Source organism: Miniopterus schreibersii (genome assembly GCF_964146895.1).
Source record: "Miniopterus schreibersii genome assembly, chromosome: 1".
NCBI classification, from domain to species: Eukaryota; Metazoa; Chordata; class Mammalia; order Chiroptera; family Miniopteridae; genus Miniopterus; species Miniopterus schreibersii.
The window spans coordinates 165,040,511-165,058,569 of NC_138101.1; the positions used below are offsets into that span (position 1 = coordinate 165,040,511).

The window sequence follows — 18,059 nt, forward strand, 5'->3', positions numbered from 1 at the left end:
TGTCACAAAAGGTAAGATTTCCTTCCTTTTTAAGGCTGAGTAGTATTTTCTTGTGCAAATGTCCCACAGCTTTTTCATCCGCTCATCTACTGATGGGCACTTGGGCTGCTTCCAGATCCTGGCTATTGTAAATAACGCTGCAATGAACATAGGGGTGCAAATACTCTTTTGAATTAGTGTTCTGGGTTTCTGCAGGTATATTCCCAGAAGTGGAATTGCTGGGTCATAGGCAATTCCATTTGTAATTTTTTGATACCTCAAAAAATACTGCTTTCCATGGTGGCTGCACCAGTCTCCTGCTCTTTTTGACTCTCGTCTTTCCTGCCCTTGCAGCCTCAAGGTGGCTTGACTGCTAGTGGGTGTTTGGCCGAAGAGTACTCTGCTCCCCTCAGCAAAAAGTCAGCAAAGCGACACCAAACAGAGACATAAATCACGGAGATAAGGCGGGCCAGGTTCCAGGAGGCACTGGAGCTTACCCAAGGTCACCCAGCAGCTTTGAGCCAGATCAGAAACTGCATTCCTAACTATGGCCCCGTCCCTGTGCAGTCACACAGCCGGCAGCCTCACCGCAAGGTTACTGAACGCGAGGAGACAGTAGGAAAAACGGGGGTGCTCCGAACATTCGGCGGGTATTACTATTCACAACCACAAAGTACGCATTCCACATTCCCACCTTCCCCTACCCTACGGACCTTTTCTTCATATTTGTCCCCCAAAGAAGTCTTTTTACATTTCCTAATCATTTCCCAATGAAATTTTAGTACCACAGATATACTGTATATCTGTATATGTACTGTTTGTATATGTGCTTTATAGAATACAAAAGCTCGACTTTTTTGCCTCCTGCTCCCCAGAACCAATTATCATCCTTTCTGGGGGTGATGTGTGTGTTACGTGCCGTTGAGCCAGCTCTGAGTCCTGGGGACCCTACGACTGAGTGATGTCCCCAATGCCCTGTCCTAAACAGCCCTGCTCAGCTGGAGGCTCAGCCTACGGCTTCTTTCATGGAGTCAATCCATCTCACGTTGGGCCTTCCTCTTTTCCTGCTTTACTGACCTTTTCCCAGCATTACTGACCTTTCCAAAGAACCCTGCCTTCTCACCATGTGCCCGAAGTAGGACAGCTTCAGTTTTGTCATTTTTGCCTCCAGCAACGTTTTAGGCTTAATTTCCTCTAGGACTGCTTGTTCGTCTTTCTGGAGGTCCAGGGTATCTGCAGAACTCCCCTCCAACACCATATTTCAAATGAATCAATATTTTTTGATCAGCCTTCTTCGCTGTTCAACTTTCACATCTGTACATAGTAACTGGGAATATGAGGGTGTGGGTGATCTCAGCCTTGGTCTCTAATGACACATCTTGGTTCTTGGTGACCTTGCCTAATTCTTCCATTGCTGCCTTCCAAGTCTGTCTTCTCTGGATTTCTTGGCTGCAGTCTTTATTTGAACTAATGACTGAACCACTGTAAGCAAAATCTTTAACAATTTCAATGTCTTGTGTATTTCTAGTCGTAATTTTTGTCTCTTGATGTTCAAATGCAGTCCTGCTTTGACACTTTCTTCTTTGACTTTCATCAGAAGTTGTTTCAAATCATTGCTAATTTTCTGCCAGTAAGATGGTGTCATCTGCATATTTTAAGCGATACTGTTCTCATGATGAATGCATGTGCTTTATTGTAATGTATATAGCAAAGTTTTAAATAGACACTTTACTCCATGGTTATTCTTATCTTTGTTGGTGGTAAGCCCTAACTTTTTTTGCCTTCTAAAATAATCTGCATAGTTGGGGAATGAGAGTTAGAAAGAACTGCTATTTCAGTAAGATTCTGCACCCAGGCATCCATGGAAGCTGTAAGTGCCACAGGTAAGGCCCTGATGGAGCAAGGGCAAGATAAACGCTGAGGACCAGTCACTGGGAGGCTTCAGAGTGTGGTGTGCGGTGTAACGTGATGGTTCTGATGGGAGTGTGGGAGCAGCAGGGCATGGACTTGGGGACAGCCAGAACTGTGTCTGCATTCCAGCTTACTAACCAGGAGGCCATGGCAAATCACTAACCATCCCAAACCCATTTGTAAAATGGGATAACAATACCCTGTAGGCTGTATAACTTGAGCCTCCTAGGTAAGGATGCATGGCACTTTGCTCAAGTCTACTGGGTGACCAAATGGCAATAGGTAATTCCTTCTCCTTGCCGATTCTCATTCTTCTTCTCTCCTGGAGGGTGGGTTATCACAGACAATGTCTAGCTGCTGCTTTCAGCTCTCGATGGATGTTGGTCTGATCTACTCTACGGGCCCCGTCCCATCTCCCACTCTGCTGGAGGTCTGCCCACACGCCTCATAGGGACACTCTCCTGTCCTTCACCTCAGCTCCTCTAGGAGCATCTGTTCTTTCCACCCCTGCTGGTTGGAAGCTTTTGTTTCCTCTTCCAATGGTTCTACCATTTTCATTCCACAGAGAGAAGGTTCAGCATCACAGAGGCTTGGGAACTTAGTAATATAATTATCCTGGCTTGGTTGGTTTGTGTTTGTTTTGCAACACACAGCTCTTTTCTTGTTGGACACATAGTTATTCCCTAGGGGGCTGGGTTGGGTTCAAGTACAGTCAACTTTATGCAGAAACAATGCCATGTCCCATCACAGGGCCCGCGATGACTCCAGCCTATCATGCCAGATTTCCTGATTTAAGGTCATTTTCTTTCAGGGACTTTGTCTCCCTCTGAAATCTGGTTTCTGCCATGACTGCCTCACCTCCCATCCAAAATATCTTATGCTTGAATCCCAGTTATGAAAAGGGATTGAATTCTTTTCTGTAGGGTTCATGGGTAATATGCAAATCAGAAGATGTCATACATACTGGTGGAGGAAGTTCTACACCCATGGTTTGAAGATAGCTGTGGGTCATGCTACATAAAGATTAAGGGTAGTGTCTGTAAAGAATCTAGCAACATTACAAATAAAATAAGAGGCAGCCTAACGTCCTAGCTGGTCCAGGAATTGGTCTTTTATTGTGCTATTATGGCTATATTTTTTGGTCATGGTCCAAGTTAGTAACCCAACGTCATGGCCCTAGAAATTCTCTCCCTCCAATGCCATCGTTTTCTCTTTACTGGATTAATACCATCAGCATACAAATATACTTATATTTCCCATGTTAAAAACAACAGCAACAAAAACTCCCTTGACCATACATCCTTCCAAGTGCCTGCTGCCCTATTTCTCAGCTCCCTTTTATGATAAAATTCATCAAAAGATTTGTTTATATCACTGTCTCTACTTTTTACTTCTCATTCTCTCTTGACCTTCTTTGATGAAGCTCTTTCCTACCACACCCCCCAAACAGCTCTTGTGAAGATCTCAGATGACCCTAACATTTTCTAAGTCTATACTAATGATGACCTTTGATACCATTGCCCATTTCCGCATTCTTGAAACATTTTCTTCACTAAGCTTGTGAGAACATTGCTCTTGGGATTTTTCTACCTCATCAGTCACCCCGTCTTGCCTCCCTTGCTGGCTCCTCCCCATCTTTCTGACCTCCAAATGCTGGAGCTCCAGGGTTCAGTCTTGGATATTGGTGTCTCCATTCCCTATGGTGACTCAGTCCCATGGCTTTAAATACCATTGCTATGCTGATGTCTCCCAACTTAATATCTGCAACCTGGACTTTCCCCTTAATGCCAGACTTGTATATATAATTGCCCACTTTACCGTCTCCTTGGATTTACATCCCAAACTTAACATATTCAAAGTAGACCTCTTGATTTCCTTCCCCCCAAATCTGCACTTCAGTCTCCCTACCTCTTTGTTTTTCCAGTTACTCAGGTCAAGAAGGTTGGAGTCATTCTTGGTTCCTCATCCAACCACCAGACTCCTATATGCTTTTCTCTCAGAATAAATCTAGAACCTGACCCCATCATCTCATACCTGGAGATGTCTTCCAAATGATCTTCCTGATTGTGGAGCTGGAGCAAACAGCAGCTAGAGGAATCCTTCTAGGATATAAGACACGCTGAGGCATCCCTCTATTCAAAACACTCTGCTGGCTCCCATTCCACTCAAAGTAAGATCCACAGTCCCTATCATGGTCCACCAGGCCCTCATGTCTGACCCCCTTACCTCTCTAACTTCATCTCCTATGACCCTCACCCTTACTCACCCTGCTCCAGACACACTGATCTATTTGCTCCTCCTAGAACACACCAGAACATGGGTAGAACCATCACTTGATCCTGCTTTGGGGCCTTTGTACTTGTTCCCTCTGCCTGGAATGGTTATCCCCTGGATAGCTACATGAGTCTTCCCTTCACGTTTCCTTCTAGTCTCTCTTCACATGTCATTCTTCAGAAAGGCCTTTCCTCACCACCCTAAATAAAAAACAAGCCCCTCCATTTCTCCTTCTCCCTTATCTTGTTTTATTTTTCACCATTTGTTTACTCTCAAGCTCTCCTTTCCTATGAGACAAGGGGCCAAGAATAGTGCCTGGTACATGGCAAGAGTTCTGTAAAAACTTGCCAAATGAACACGTGTTGGCTAGAGTACGCACAGGTGCTTCATCAAAGCGCTAACTGAAAATATTATATTTATTCCTTTTTCCCAAATGAGTTTGACCAACCAACAAATAAAAAATCCTCACTGACACAGACATCAATATGGTGGTTACCAGAGGGGAAGGGGGGTGGAGAGAAGTTGAAGCTGGTAAGGGGGTCAAATATATGGTGACGGAAGGAGATTAAACATTGGGTGGTGAGCACACACTGCAATATACAGATGAGGTATTACAGAACTGCGCACTTAAAACTTATACTATCTTATTAACCAGTGTCACCCCAATAAATGTAATTGTAAAAAAAGAAAATGAGTTTGAGAAAGGGTAGGATAGTTGCTTTGAGCTCAGGTATTGCAGTATAATTTTATTACTGTCGCTAGAATAGAACTTAATTTGTTCTTCGAATATGAGTTGACTGATTTTAACTGGATGACTGCTTATTCTTTAATAAAGCCTAATTATCTAATGTGGATAAAATTTAATTCAAAATTAAAACATTAAAGGGCTGACTACAATAGGAACTTTGGTAAAGAGTGATTATATTTAATTCAAGAAGCAGTTTATTAGTACAAATACTAAATTTTTCTCATAAAAATGTGTCACCTATTTTCCCCCCCAAATGGCACAAAATAATAGCATTTGAGAAGTGTTTTAACTTTTCAGAAAAAAATGTTTTCTAAAAATATTAGCAAAACAGATTTCTTGATTATAATTACCACCTGCCAAAGCATGTACTAATGGATAATGACATTTTCATATATACTTTCACACAAAGGACTGGAAGCATTATAGATGTGCTGCCTTAAAAATTACAGTCAATTGCTAAACAAATCACTCCTACAAGCAAATCTGCTTAAGAAGAAACAAATATTTTTAAGAGTCCAACAGCAACTATTGGGAGTTGCTTTAAATTGTTAAATAAACAGTTTTAAAAACAAACACACTAGGACTTCTTTGAGGATTGATACAGGCCAAATTCTATTACAAACTCCAAGGGGCCATTCAGTTCTTTTGTACTGTTAGTATTTTGTTGTATCAGATATAGACCTTATTAAGCAGGATATTACCTGATCTGAGGAATCTTTTTGTTCCCAGACATAGTGCTTAGTTTCATGAGATTTAGGCCTCACAAAACAAATGATGTCGCCAATGTCATCAATGGATAGTGAAATGAGAAAAATAAGGGCAATGATAACACACACATACACACAAACTGTACACATACACCCACAGGCACCTGAGAAATGAATGTATATAAGTGTTATTTATGGTTATCAACTTCTCTCTTTTGCGAAGATTGGGCTTTTTTTCTAAAATTGTGTCTTTCCTAGTTTAAAAAAAATATTAAAATATCCTTTCTTTTATGAAGTGATGGTGATAATAGTTGGTAGTTGTTTTTTTAAAATACTGACAACTCTGCCTTGGCTGGATAGCTCAGCTGGTTGTAGCATTGTCCCATACATTAAAAGGGTGCAGGTTCGACCCCCAGTTGGGGCACATACAGGAGGCAACCGATCAATGCTTCTTTCACATCAGTGTTTCTGTCTGTCTCTTTCTGTCTCTCTCTAAATGCTGACAACCCTATCCCAATCTGTAAAAACAACTTTTTTTTTTTTTTAATATTACTGGTTCATGAAATCCAAAAATCCACAAATGACAACTTTCTAAACAAACAAACAAAAATTTTGGCTAGCTTCCCTTCTTTATAGGAGAAAGCCAAACTCCTTAGCCTGGCATTCAGTCTTCCACATCCAGCCTTGAGCTATCTTTCTAGCTTTCCTAATCACCATGGGAACAGTCAGGCGATCAGCACCTGCCTGTGCTCACCTGCTTTGGCTAAGGTCACTGGGGTACCTTCAACCTTAGTCCTCCTGCTCCTAGTTCCTGACCTTAGCAGGGGTCATTTAAAGCCCCAGCTCCATGAGGGACGTTCAAGGAAAACCCTAGGAACTTAAACTCACTGAGACACTGAGCTGCAGCCTTCCCCTGGGCCCGAGGAACTGCGTTTTGCTCAGCTTGGTAATCCTCCTTCCCGTGGGCACTAAAGCTCTATTCAGTTCAATTCCAGTTCAGATGAGACCCTAAAACACTTGCCTGCATCTCACCAATTTCCTGTTCTCAGGGGCTACAACACGTGCCCTGGAGTCAGGCTCCAAACCCCAAAGCTGGGTGCTAACCATCACACCCCAGGGCCAGACCTGTGTTCCAGGAAAATGCTCAAACTCCCTTCCACTGGGCCCTGGCTTCCTTTCCTTCCCTTCTCTACCTGGCCTGTTAGCATCCAGCAGGCATGTTGGCCAAGATTTTGGAGTTATTACTTGTGTCCCTCAATACACTGCTTTCCACTTATGCACCTTTTCCCTGGATAGACTGTCTGCCCTGAATGCTTTCTTTTTATTCCATGCTTCCCTAAACATCTCAAAGTCTAACTCAAACATGCCTCCTGACACTTTATTTTCACTATTCAACAAACATTTAGAGGGTTCTTGCCAGGCCTGGGGACACAAGGTGAATGACACAGGCCCTGCCCATTAGGAACCCAGTCTCTCCTGAGTGAGAGCCGAGGGGAAATTACTTCCCTTCCACAAGTTAACGTCTGAAAGGGTATACTTGGTGTAAACATTGTTTTAGGCACAGTGGGGCTCTATAAGTATTTACTGAAAAATAAATGGAAAAACATGGCTATATTTAACATACCCTCAATTCATTTATTCAGCAAGTATTTATTAAGTGCCCATTATGTGCTAGGAATATCACAGGATTCTGAAAGTTAGGGCTTAAAGGGACAGTTTCTACAGAAATCTAGTCCCATCACTGCATACAAATCAGGGGAGTCTACATCTGTGCACTTGATTTTGGAGAGTGGGGTGCTGCCTGCTTTGAAATCAGGCTCCTGTGCACACAACTATCCTTGAGAGCACATCAATATTCACTTACTCAGGAGAACACATCTGACTCCTTGACTTATTGGCAACACCTACCCTTTCTAAGAGCTTATTTTTTAAACCTTTTTTAAAAATCCAACAACAACATTTATTGGAGGCAAACTACATGCCATGTCGTTGATACAGAGATACAGAGGTGAGGTCCCCATCCTGGAGGAACTCAAGTAATTACGGGAGCTACACCTGCAAACACAATATTGCTAAAGAGTGGTGAGAGATTTCAAAGAGGCATCACGGGGGACCTTCAGAATCAGAAAAAGAGTATCTCTCCACTAGAAAGAAGATTCTTTTTCTTGGAGTAAAGGAACCCTTTGAAATACAACTATCACCTTCTCCAGGAAAGCCTGAGAGAGTGAGACCCTGCCTAGCAGCCAGGAGAAATGGTGAGGACGCCTCCCTGTGCAGAGGGAGGGGAGGGCAGAGGGGCCCTGGCGTGAACACTGCTGGTCTCACCCCTTCCCAGGGGAGCCCTTCGGGAAGGGGGGTGGTTGGAAGTCTTTTCTCAGAATAGATAACATCCTGCTGGTAAAGAGCATCCTGAACCCAAGGAAGAAAGTGTTCCCATTATCCACTCACTTTAATTTATCCAAAGCCTGCTGCTGCTTCCCATTCAGGGTCCTTATCCAGAGATAACACAATTCAGGGGGAAGGAAGACTTGTTTAGAGAGGCCTGGAGAAATGCAGACGCAGGGATAAGAGGAGATCCCGTGCTTTCTGTCATCTCCCCTGAGGGAGATGCTCCTTCCTTGTCATATAGTTGTTAGTCAACATGTCAGAACACAGGCCTTAGCTATTTAAAACCAAGTTAACCCCCACTGCATTCATCACATGTCACAGTCTACCTTTCGGTTTGGGTTTCATTCTCACAGAAATTCAGAAAAGAAGCCTCTTTCCATTAGAGAAAAAAAATAGTTTTTAGCTTGTAATAAACAGCCCCCTCCCTGTTTGATATGACGATCTCCTAGGGTTAACTAACAAACATTTTTAAAGTGATCATTGCACTTCTTTGAAAAGAATCCTTCTCGAGACAGGACATTATGATGCTCAGCAGTAGATAAATGTGAGATGTAATGAAAACCTGTCAGCTTCCTAACAATTTGAAAACAGGTGAAGGATTAATTCTTAATGGACTGAGAACACTGACAGAAGGTAGCCTAGGAGCGTGAAAATCATGAATGCTAACAAACCTGAGCTGTGATAAGTTCTTGGACTATCGAAGTTGAAGATCTACAGGTAACATGGAAGAGAATTGGGAAGAAAAATGAGCCCACAGCATCTCCGAAAGGGAACAGCGCCTTGCCCTGCACTTACCCCTCTGCTTTCTAGTTCATTACATAACTGGTGACTCGTGAACAGATGACCCATTTGTGTCACAAGACAAAAGTCCACGAAGGAAGTAGATGCAACATCTCAAGGCATTCATTTAACATAACATGACTGCAATTTTTTAGTCCCTGAAAATTCACTGGAAAGAATCCATTACCTTGAGCATGCGGATTTCTCGAAGGGCGATTTTCTTTATGACAGGGTCATCTTCTGATTCCAGAAACCTCTTGATGGCCACGATCTGACCCGTGTCCCTGTTTCTGCATTTGAAAACAACTCCATACGATCCTTCGCCAATTTTCCCAATTTTTTCATACTTCTCCATCACAGAGGAATAAACCTTCTGAAAATGGATCTTCACATAGCTTGAAAATCCGCTTATAAAATATTGGCACAGACTGACCGCAGTGGAGCCCCACTCAACGATGGGTCTTTGTCAAGGGCCTGGAGCAGAACAAGGGCACCTGTTCAAGAATTAGGAATTGACCCAGGAGCTTTAAAGCCTCGCCCTTCAGCAATGGCAACGTGACCAGATGACAGCCTAGAGCGAGGTAACCCAATTTCAACCGTCTGTTACACACACCCTGCAAGTTAAAATGTAACCCATCATCCTAAAACGAGCCGAGTGGTAAGATAACCTATCTTTTTAATGTTACAGTCCATCCGATCTAGGACACATGAGCTGGCTGAGGTCGAGGAAGACGAAGGGCTTCCCCGGCTCCAATTTCAGGTCTGATTTCCCCGCAGCAAGAAGACGCCGCCGGGCTCCCAGCGGGGGCGGCGGCGAGGCCCGAGGAGCCGAGACTGCGCCCCGAGAGGCGTCCGCCCCGCGCCCCCCCCGCCCCGCCGCCCCCCCCGCCCCCCCACCCCCACCGCCGCCCCCCCGCCCCGCCGCCCTCGGCCCGCCCCTCCCGCCCGGCGCTGACTCGCGGCCGCGGGAAGACGCTCGGGCCTCCCCCGGGGCCCCGGCCGGCGCCGCGCCGCTTCGAGCGGCGCCACGTGGCGGCCAGGCCCGCCCGCCCGGCCCGCGCCTCCCTCCCGACCCGCACTCGGGGCGCCGCGCCGCGCCCGGCCCCGCGCTCACCTCGCCGACTCCCGCCCGCTCCGCTCTCCGCCCGCCGGGCCCTCGCTCCCTGCGGGAACCGGCGCCCGCCCCGGCTGGCCTGGGCGGGGCCGGCGCGCCCGGCTGCCCAGCTGCCCCGGGCCGTGGTCCCCGCGGCGCCGAGGGCCCTGGGGGTGGTCCCGGGCCCCCCCCCCCGCACGGACGCCCCGCGGCCCCTCTGCGGGAGAGAGGCCTGCAAGATGCGCACTCCGCAGGCCGGGAACACGCGGCTGGAGCGGAGTCTGCTGGGAAGACGCCCGCGCCGGGAGCGCCCCCACCTTCGTGCATCGCGGGCCTGGCGGTTCCCACCTCGGGGAACAACTGTGATCCCCCCCATCTCTCCTGCGAGACTGTAGACGCCTCGGGGGAAGCTGTGTCTGTCCGGATCCGTGGCAGCAGCCAGTCAGTGGACGGACGAATGAATGAATGAATGAATGAATGAATGAATGAATGAGAAACAGGGAGAGAAAGGCAAAGATGAAAAGGAAGGTCTGCCCGAAATGGGTTAAAGTCAGCCCGTCAGTCCATTAGCGGGGCCGGTGGGGTGCTCCTGGGCCCTGACTGCCTCCGCAGCCGGCCTCCTCCGTGGGAGACGGAGGCTCAGGGAGCCGCCTCGCTCCCGTCCTTCCCCAGCTCGCTCCTGCTTGCCCAGGTTTGAGCTCAGAGGGGTGTTCACATATGGGGAAATCACGGAATAAGGTCATTTCCCACTCGACGGACCGCCTCAATACTTGACCGTCTATCCCATTTCATCTGCCCGGCGCTGAGGCGGGCGTTTGCCCTAGAATAACACCTGAGGAGAGAAAATTAACATACTGTCGGTGAAACAGGGCCCAGCCCCTTGCCAAGCAGCCAGCGGCTGCATGTGCTTCAGGATAGGAGCTGGGAGGCGAGGGATTGGTGGCTGCCTTGACAATGGAGTAGCATATAGATGGGGGGCCGGGGTGGACTAGAGGTCATCTGTGAACCTCCCAGAAATTGTCTGTAGATGGCAACCACTGATGTGTTTTCTGTCTCTACAGTTTTGCCTTTTCCAGAATGTCATGCCAATGGAATTATATATTTTGTAGCCTTTTGAGCTAAGCTGCTTTCACTTAACATAAATCATTTGAGATTCATCCATTTTGTTGCGTTTGTCAGTAGTTTACTCCTTTTTATTGCTGAGTAATATTCCATTGTATGGATGTACCATGGCTTGTTTACCCATTCCCACTTGAACATTTGAGTCATTTCCAGTTTTGGTGATTATGCCAAGCCACTATAAACATTCATACATGGTCTTTTGTGTGAACGTATGTTTTCATCTCTTGGGAAAATAATACTTAGGAGGAGTACTGCTGGGTCATATGATAAGTATATGTTATTGAAGTGACTGTTTTCCAAAGAGACTGTACCATTTTACATTCCTGCCAGCAATATTCTAATTACTTTGCATCTTTGTCAGCACTCAGTATGTCAGATCTTATTTCAACCATTTTAATATGCGGGTAGTGGTCTGTTGTGGCTTTAATTTGCATTTCCCTAATGACTAATGTTGAACATTTTTTCATATGCTTATTTGCCATCTGGATGTTTTCTCACTTATAAATTGTAGGAAATTTTTTGTAAATTCCTTGGGATTTTCTATGTGGACAATCATGTCATCTGCAAATAGGGACAGTTTTAGTTCTTCCTAACTGGTATGCCTTTTATTTCTTTTTCTTGCCTTATTACACTTGGTAGGTCCTCCATGGTGAACTCAAATAGGAGTGGCGAGAGCAGATGTCTTATTACGATCTCAGGAGGAAAGCATTCAGTCTTGCACCACTAGGTATGATGCTAGCTAGATCCCTTTGTAGATGCTGTGGCAGACAGCGTCTAAGATGGGCCTAATGACCCCTGCCTCTTGGTATTCATGCCCTTGTGTGCCCCGCACTTGACCTAGTGACTTTCTTCTAAGGAATGGAACATGTCAAAAGTAATGTAATCTCTCTTCTGAGGTTAGATTATGAAGAGATTGTAATTTCCACCTTGAGGTCCCACCTGTGCTCTCACTTACTTGCTCTGAGGGAATACAGATTCCATGTTGTGAGCTGCCCTATGGCAAGGGACTGAGGAAGCCAACAGCCAAGAAGAACTTAGGCACTAGTCCGATATTCTGTGAGGAAATGAATCCTGCCAACAACGTGAGTGAGCCTGGAAATAGATCTTCCCCCTGCCCCACACCACCATTCCAGTGAGCCCTCAGATGAGACGTAGCCTCAAACATAAGTTAGCTGACAAACGTAAGTTCAATCTCGTGAGAGGCCTTGGTCCAGAGGCACCTAGCTAAGTCTTCAGTGGATTCCTGACCTCCAGAAACTGTGAGATAATAAATGTTTGATATTTATGTTTTGGGGTTACTTGTTACGCAGCAAATAGAACTAATACAGAGGCCCTTTATTAGACTGAGAAAGTTCTCTTTCATTCCAATTTGCTGAGAGGTGTTTTTTAAATAATGAATTGATGTTGAATTTTGCCAAATGCTTTTCTACACCTGTTGAGATGATCCTGTGATTTTTCTTTTTTTTTTTATCATATGATTTTTCTTAGTCTGTTGATATAGTGAATTATATTGATTGGATTTTAAATGTTCAACTAACCTTGCATTCCTGGGATAAAACCAATTTGGTTATGATATTCTATCATTTTGATACATTGTTGGCCTTGATTCATAACACTTTATTGAGTATTTTTGCATTAATGTTACTGAGATATATTGATCTATGGTTTTCTTGTGATGTATTTGTCTAGTTTTGGTATTAGGGTAATGAATGGGAAGTGTTTTCTTTAATATCTTCTGGAGACATTTATACTAAATTGGTATTATTTATTCCTTAAGTATCTGGTAGAATTTGCCAGTAAAGCAACCTGGGCTTGGAGTTTTCATTGTTGAAATATTTTAAATTACAAATTCTATTTCTTTAATAAAATATAGGACTATTCAGTATATTTGGTTCTTCTCGAATGAGCTTTGGTAGTTTGTGTCTTTTAAGGAATTTGCCTATTTTATCTAGATATTTGAATTTATGAGCACAAAGTTGTTCATATATAAAAATTATACATTATCATATTTTTAATGTTATTCATATGTAATATTACATTATCCTTTTTATGTCCTATAGGATATATAGTATTTCCTGTGTCATTCTTGATATTAGAAATTTTTTCCCTGATCAGTTTGACTAAGCTTATCAATTTTATTGATCTTTCAAAGAAACAGCTTTTGATTTAATTGATTTCATCTGTTTTTCAATTTTGTTGATTTCATCTCTTTATTATTTTCTTCCTTCTGCTTGCTTTGTCTTTGCCTGCTTTTTCTAGTTTTTTTTAGATGGAAGCTTATGCCATTCATTTTAGATCTTTCTTCTTTTCTAATATAAGCCTTGAATGCCACAAAATTTCCTCTAAGCACCACTTTAAATGTATTCCAAAAATCTTTTTTTTTTTTTTTTTTTTAATATATCTTTATTGATTTCAGAGAGAAAAAGGGAGAGGGAGAGAGAGAAATATCAATGATGAGAGTCACTGATCAGCTGCCTCCCGCAGGCCTCCCACTGGAGATCGAGCCCACAACCCGGGCATGTGCCCCGACCGGGAACTGAACCGTGATCTCCTGGATCTTTGGTCGATGCTCAACTGCTGAGCTACACTTGGCTAGGCCCAAAAATCTTGATGCGTCGTATTTTCATTTTCATTCAGCTTAAAATAGTTATTTTTATTTTTATTTATTGATTTGTGTGTGAGAGACATCAATTTGTTGTTCCACTTATTTATGCATTCATTGGTTGCTTCTTGTAAGTGCCCTGACCAGGGGTAAAACCCTCAACCTTGGTGTATCAGGACAACATTCTAACCAGCTGAGCTACCCAGCCAGGGCCAAAATATTTTCTAATTTCCCTTGAGACTTCCTATTTGACCTGTGGGTTATTTTGAAGTGTGTTTAATTTCCAACTACTTGGGGATTTTCCAGACATTTTTCTGTTACTGATTTCTAGTTTAATTCCATTGTTCACAGAGAAATCCCTTTGTATGATATAAATTCCTTGAAATGTGTTGAAGTTTGCTTCATGACCCAGAATATGGTATATGTTGGTGAATGTTTCTTTTTGACAATTGAAAAATTATTTTAAGATGAAATGGGAAAGTCAACATGAACTTCTCCAGAGCTACCTTGTCTGAAGTTCACACCAGGCCAATGTGAGTCTGGAAAATTAACTTTATGGTTCAGTACCCAAGGATCCTGGGGCTATGCCAAGCCCAGTGGTAGTTAAAGGAGGGAGAAGTGCACACCAGTTATTTACGCCAAGTAGGCAGTGAACCAGAAAGCTAGCGTGTCTTGCAGCTGCACCAGTTGTTTTGTTTGGAGGAAGTTGGATTAAAATATAAGAGAACAACTTTGAAAGGGAGACAGACAGTTGATGTCACCATTTAGTGCCCAAAAGAGAGGATACTATGGCCTCTGTACTGTCAAATCACAGCCGTCTTTTTAGTCGGCAGGACTGAACTTGGTTTTGATATCAAAGAATTATCACTCCTGTGCAGTATAGTTCTCGGGAAGCTGAAGATTGTGGGCTGTTTTTCTCAAGCAAGTGCAAAAGAACCGTGAAACATTATTATTTTCCACTTACAGTGATCTTTTAAAAAAATTTTTTTATTTGCAGCTCTCCATAATCAGAGAATACTTCAGTGTCCCTGGATAACACAAACAGTACTATGGTATTTTAATCATTTAAGAAAGCAATAGGCATTCAGTAGACTAACACATGGTGGGAGAAAGAGCCTGGGATTTGGAATCAGAAGACAGGATTTCTGCGTTTTTACTGGTGTTTGATCTTGTGCAAGATAATTACTATTGCCTGCACAACCACCACAGTGACTATTTAATTAGTGCTTACTTCGTGGCAGGCATTATGCAAAGGATATTTTATACAGGAGCCTCACCACAACCCTAGGAGAGGGGCGTCAGTGTTACCCTGAGGTTTCAGATGAGGAGAGCGTTAGGATGGGTGAGGGAGGGTTAGAGTGGGAGAGGGAGGGTTAGAGTGGGAGAGGGAGGGCTAGAGTGGGTGAGGGAGGGTTAGAGTGGGTGAGGGAGGGTTAGAGTGGGAGAGGGAGGGCTGGAGTGGGTGAGGGAGGGTTAGAGTGGGTGAGGGAGGGTTAGAGTGGGTGAGGGAGGGCTGGAGTGGGTGAGGGAGGGTTAGAGTTGGTGAGGGAGGGCTAGAGTGGGTGAGGGAGGGTTAGAGTGGGTGAGGGAGGGTTAGAGTGGGAGAGGGAGGGCTGGAGTGGGTGAGGGAGGGTTAGAGTTGGTGAGGGAGGGTTAGAGTGGGAGAGGGAGGGTTAGAGTGGGAGAGGGAGGGTTAGAGTGGGAGAGGGAGGGTTGGAGTGGGTGAGGGAGGGTTAGAGTTGGTGAGGGAGGGTTAGAGTGGGTGAGGGAGGGTTGGAGTGGGAGAGGGAGGGTTAGAGTGGGAGAGGGAGGGTTGGAGTGGGTGAGGGAGGGTTAGAGTGGGTGAGGGAGGGCTAGAGTGGGAGAGGGAGGGTTAGAGTGGGAGAGGGAGGGCTAGAGTGGGTGAGGGAGGGTTAGAGTGGGTGAGGGAGGGCTGGAGTGGGTGAGGGAGGGTTAGAGTGGGAGAGGGAGGGTTAGAGTGGGAGAGGGAGGGTTAGAGTGGGAGAGGGAGGGCTAGAGTGGGTGAGGGAGGGTTAGAGTTGGTGAGGGAGGGTTAGAGTGGGTGAGGGAGGGTTGGAGTGGGAGAGGGAGGGTTGGAGTGGGTGAGGGAGGGTTAGAGTGGGTGAGGGAGGGCTAGAGTGGGAGAGGGAGGGTTAGAGTGGGAGAGGGAGGGTTGGAGTGGGTGAGGGAGGGTTAGAGTGGGTGAGGGAGGGTTGGAGTGGGTGAGGGAGGGTTAGAGTGGGAGAGGGAGGGCTAGAGTGGGTGAGGGAGGGTTAGAGTTGGTGAGGGAGGGTTAGAGTGGGAGAGGGAGGGTTAGAGTGGGAGAGGGAGGGTTGGAGTGGGTGAGGGAGGGTTAGAGTGGGTGAGGGAGGGTTAGAGTGGGAGAGGGAGGGTTAGAGTGGGAGAGGGAGGGTTGGAGTGGGTGAGGGAGGGTTAGAGTGGGTGAGGGAGGGTTAGAGTGGGTGAGGGAGGGTTAGAGTGGGAGAGGGAGGGTTAGAGTGGGTGAGGGAGGGTTAGAGTGGGTGAGGGAGGGTTGGAGTGGGAGAGGGAGGGTTGGAGTGGGTGAGGGAGGGTTAGAGTGGGTGAGGGAGGGCTGGAGTGGGTGAGGGAGGGCTAGAGTGGGTGAGGGAGGGTTAGAGTGGGTGAGGGAGGGCTAGAGTGGGTGAGGGAGGGCTAGAGTGGGTGAGGGAGGGTTAGAGTGGGTGAGGGAGGGCTAGAGTGGGTGAGGGAGGGTTGGAGTGGGTGAGGGAGGGTTAGAGTGGGTGAGGGAGGGCTGGAGTGGGTGAGGGAGGGCTAGAGTGGGTGAGGGAGGGTTAGAGTGGGTGAGGGGGGAGTGGGTGAGGGAGGGTTAGAGTGGGAGAGGGAGGGTTAGAGTGGGTGAGGGAGGGTTAGAGTTGGTGAGGGAGGGTTAGAGTGGGAGAGGGAGGGTTGGAGTGGGTGAGGGAGGGTTAGAGTGGGTGAGGGAGGGCTGGAGTGGGTGAGGGAGGGTTAGAGTGGGAGAGGGAGGGCTGGAGTGGGTGAGGGAGGGTTAGAGTTGGTGAGGGAGGGTTGGAGTGGGTGAGGGAGGGCTGGAGTGGGAGAGGGAGGGTTAGAGTGGGAGAGGGAGGGTTAGAGTGGGTGAGGGAGGGCTGGAGTGGGTGAGGGAGGGCTAGAGTGGGAGAGGGAGGGTTAGAGTGGGTGAGGGAGGGCTAGAGTGGGTGAGGGAGGGTTAGAGTGGGTGAGGGGGGAGTGGGTGAGGGAGGGCTGGAGTGGGTGAGGGAGGGTTAGAGTGGGAGAGGGAGGGCTGGAGTGGGTGAGGGAGGGTTAGAGTGGGAGAGGGAGGGCTGGAGTGGGTGAGGGAGGGTTAGAGTGGGTGACGGAGGGTTAGAGTGGGTGAGGGAGGGTTGGAGTGGGTGAGGGAGGGCTGGAGTGGGTGAGGGAGGGTTAGAGTGGGTGACGGAGGGTTAGAGTGGGAGAGGGAGGGTTGGAGTGGGTGAGGGAGGGTTAGAGTGGGTGAGGGAGGGTTGGAGTGGGAGAGGGAGGGTTAGAGTGGGAGAGGGAGGGTTGGAGTGGGTGAGGGAGGGTTAGAGTGGGTGAGGGAGGGTTGGAGTGGGTGAGGGAGGGTTAGAGTGGGTGAGGGAGGGTTGGAGTGGGTGAGGGAGGGTTGGAGTGGGTGAGGGAGGGTTAGAGTGGGTGAGGGAGGGTTGGAGTGGGTGAGGGAGGGTTAGAGTGGGTGAGGGAGGGTTAGAGTGGGTGAGGGAGGGTTAGAGTGGGTGAGGGAGGGTTGGAGTGGGTGAGGGAGGGTTGGAGTGGGAGAGGGAGCCTTAGACTGGGTGAGGGAGGGTTAGAGTGGGTGAGGGAGGGTTAGAGTGGGTGAGGGAGGGTTGGAGTGGGAGAGGGAGGGTTAGAGTGGGTGAGGGAGGGTTGGAGTGGGTGAGGGAGGGTTGGAGTGGGTGAGGGAGGGTTGGAGTGGGAGAGGGAGGGTTAGAGTGGGTGGGGCAGGGTTGGAGTGGGTGAGGGAGGGCTGGAGTGGGTGAGGGAGGGCTGGAGTGGGTGAGGGAGGGTTAGAGTGGGTGAGGGAGGGTTGGAGTGGGAGAGGGAGGGTTAGAGTGGGTGGGGCAGGGTTGGAGTGGGTGAGGCAGGGTTGGAGTGCGTGAGGGAGGGTTGGAGTGGGTGAGGGAGGGTTCGAATGGGTGAGCAAGGACACAGCGCTGGTGGGTGGTGAAGCGGGGCCTGGGATGCCGGCAGTCTGACTCCAGAACCTTTGCTCCCACCCATTTTGCTAATCCTACCAGACACAGGGCTGGTTGTCAGGCTGTTTGAGTTAAGGTTAGGACATTGGGAGTTGGCCTAAAATACTTATAATGCACAAGGCAGTGCCCTCCTTTTTAAGCTGCCGGGAGGATGAGCCTTGGCCTTACGCTCCCTCCCCACAGGCTCAGTGCCTTCATCTGTGTGCAGCCTGACTCTCCGGGA

The 18,059-nt window shown here is 47.0% G+C and overlaps 1 protein-coding gene across 3 annotated transcripts in view; it reads right to left on the minus strand.

Moving 5' to 3' along the window:
- Nucleotides 1-11,030, minus strand: part of CDKL1 (cyclin dependent kinase like 1) — a 51,276-nt gene extending 40,246 nt beyond the window's left edge. Inside the window, exons 1-2 of one of the 3 annotated variants that reach the window (XM_081160184.1) lie at nt 9,902-9,989; nt 8,975-9,261 (exon numbers count right to left, since the gene is read on the minus strand). In XM_081160184.1, the coding sequence (XP_081016310.1) occupies nt 8,975-9,142 (168 nt within the window). In that variant the 5' untranslated portion in view covers nt 9,143-9,261; nt 9,902-9,989. Of the gene's footprint in view, nt 1-8,974; nt 9,282-9,901 lie in introns of all 3 variants that reach the window. The other 2 variants (XM_081160185.1, XM_081160183.1) reach the window with 2 other exon arrangements.
- Between the last annotated feature and the right edge of the window lie 7,029 nt (nt 11,031-18,059).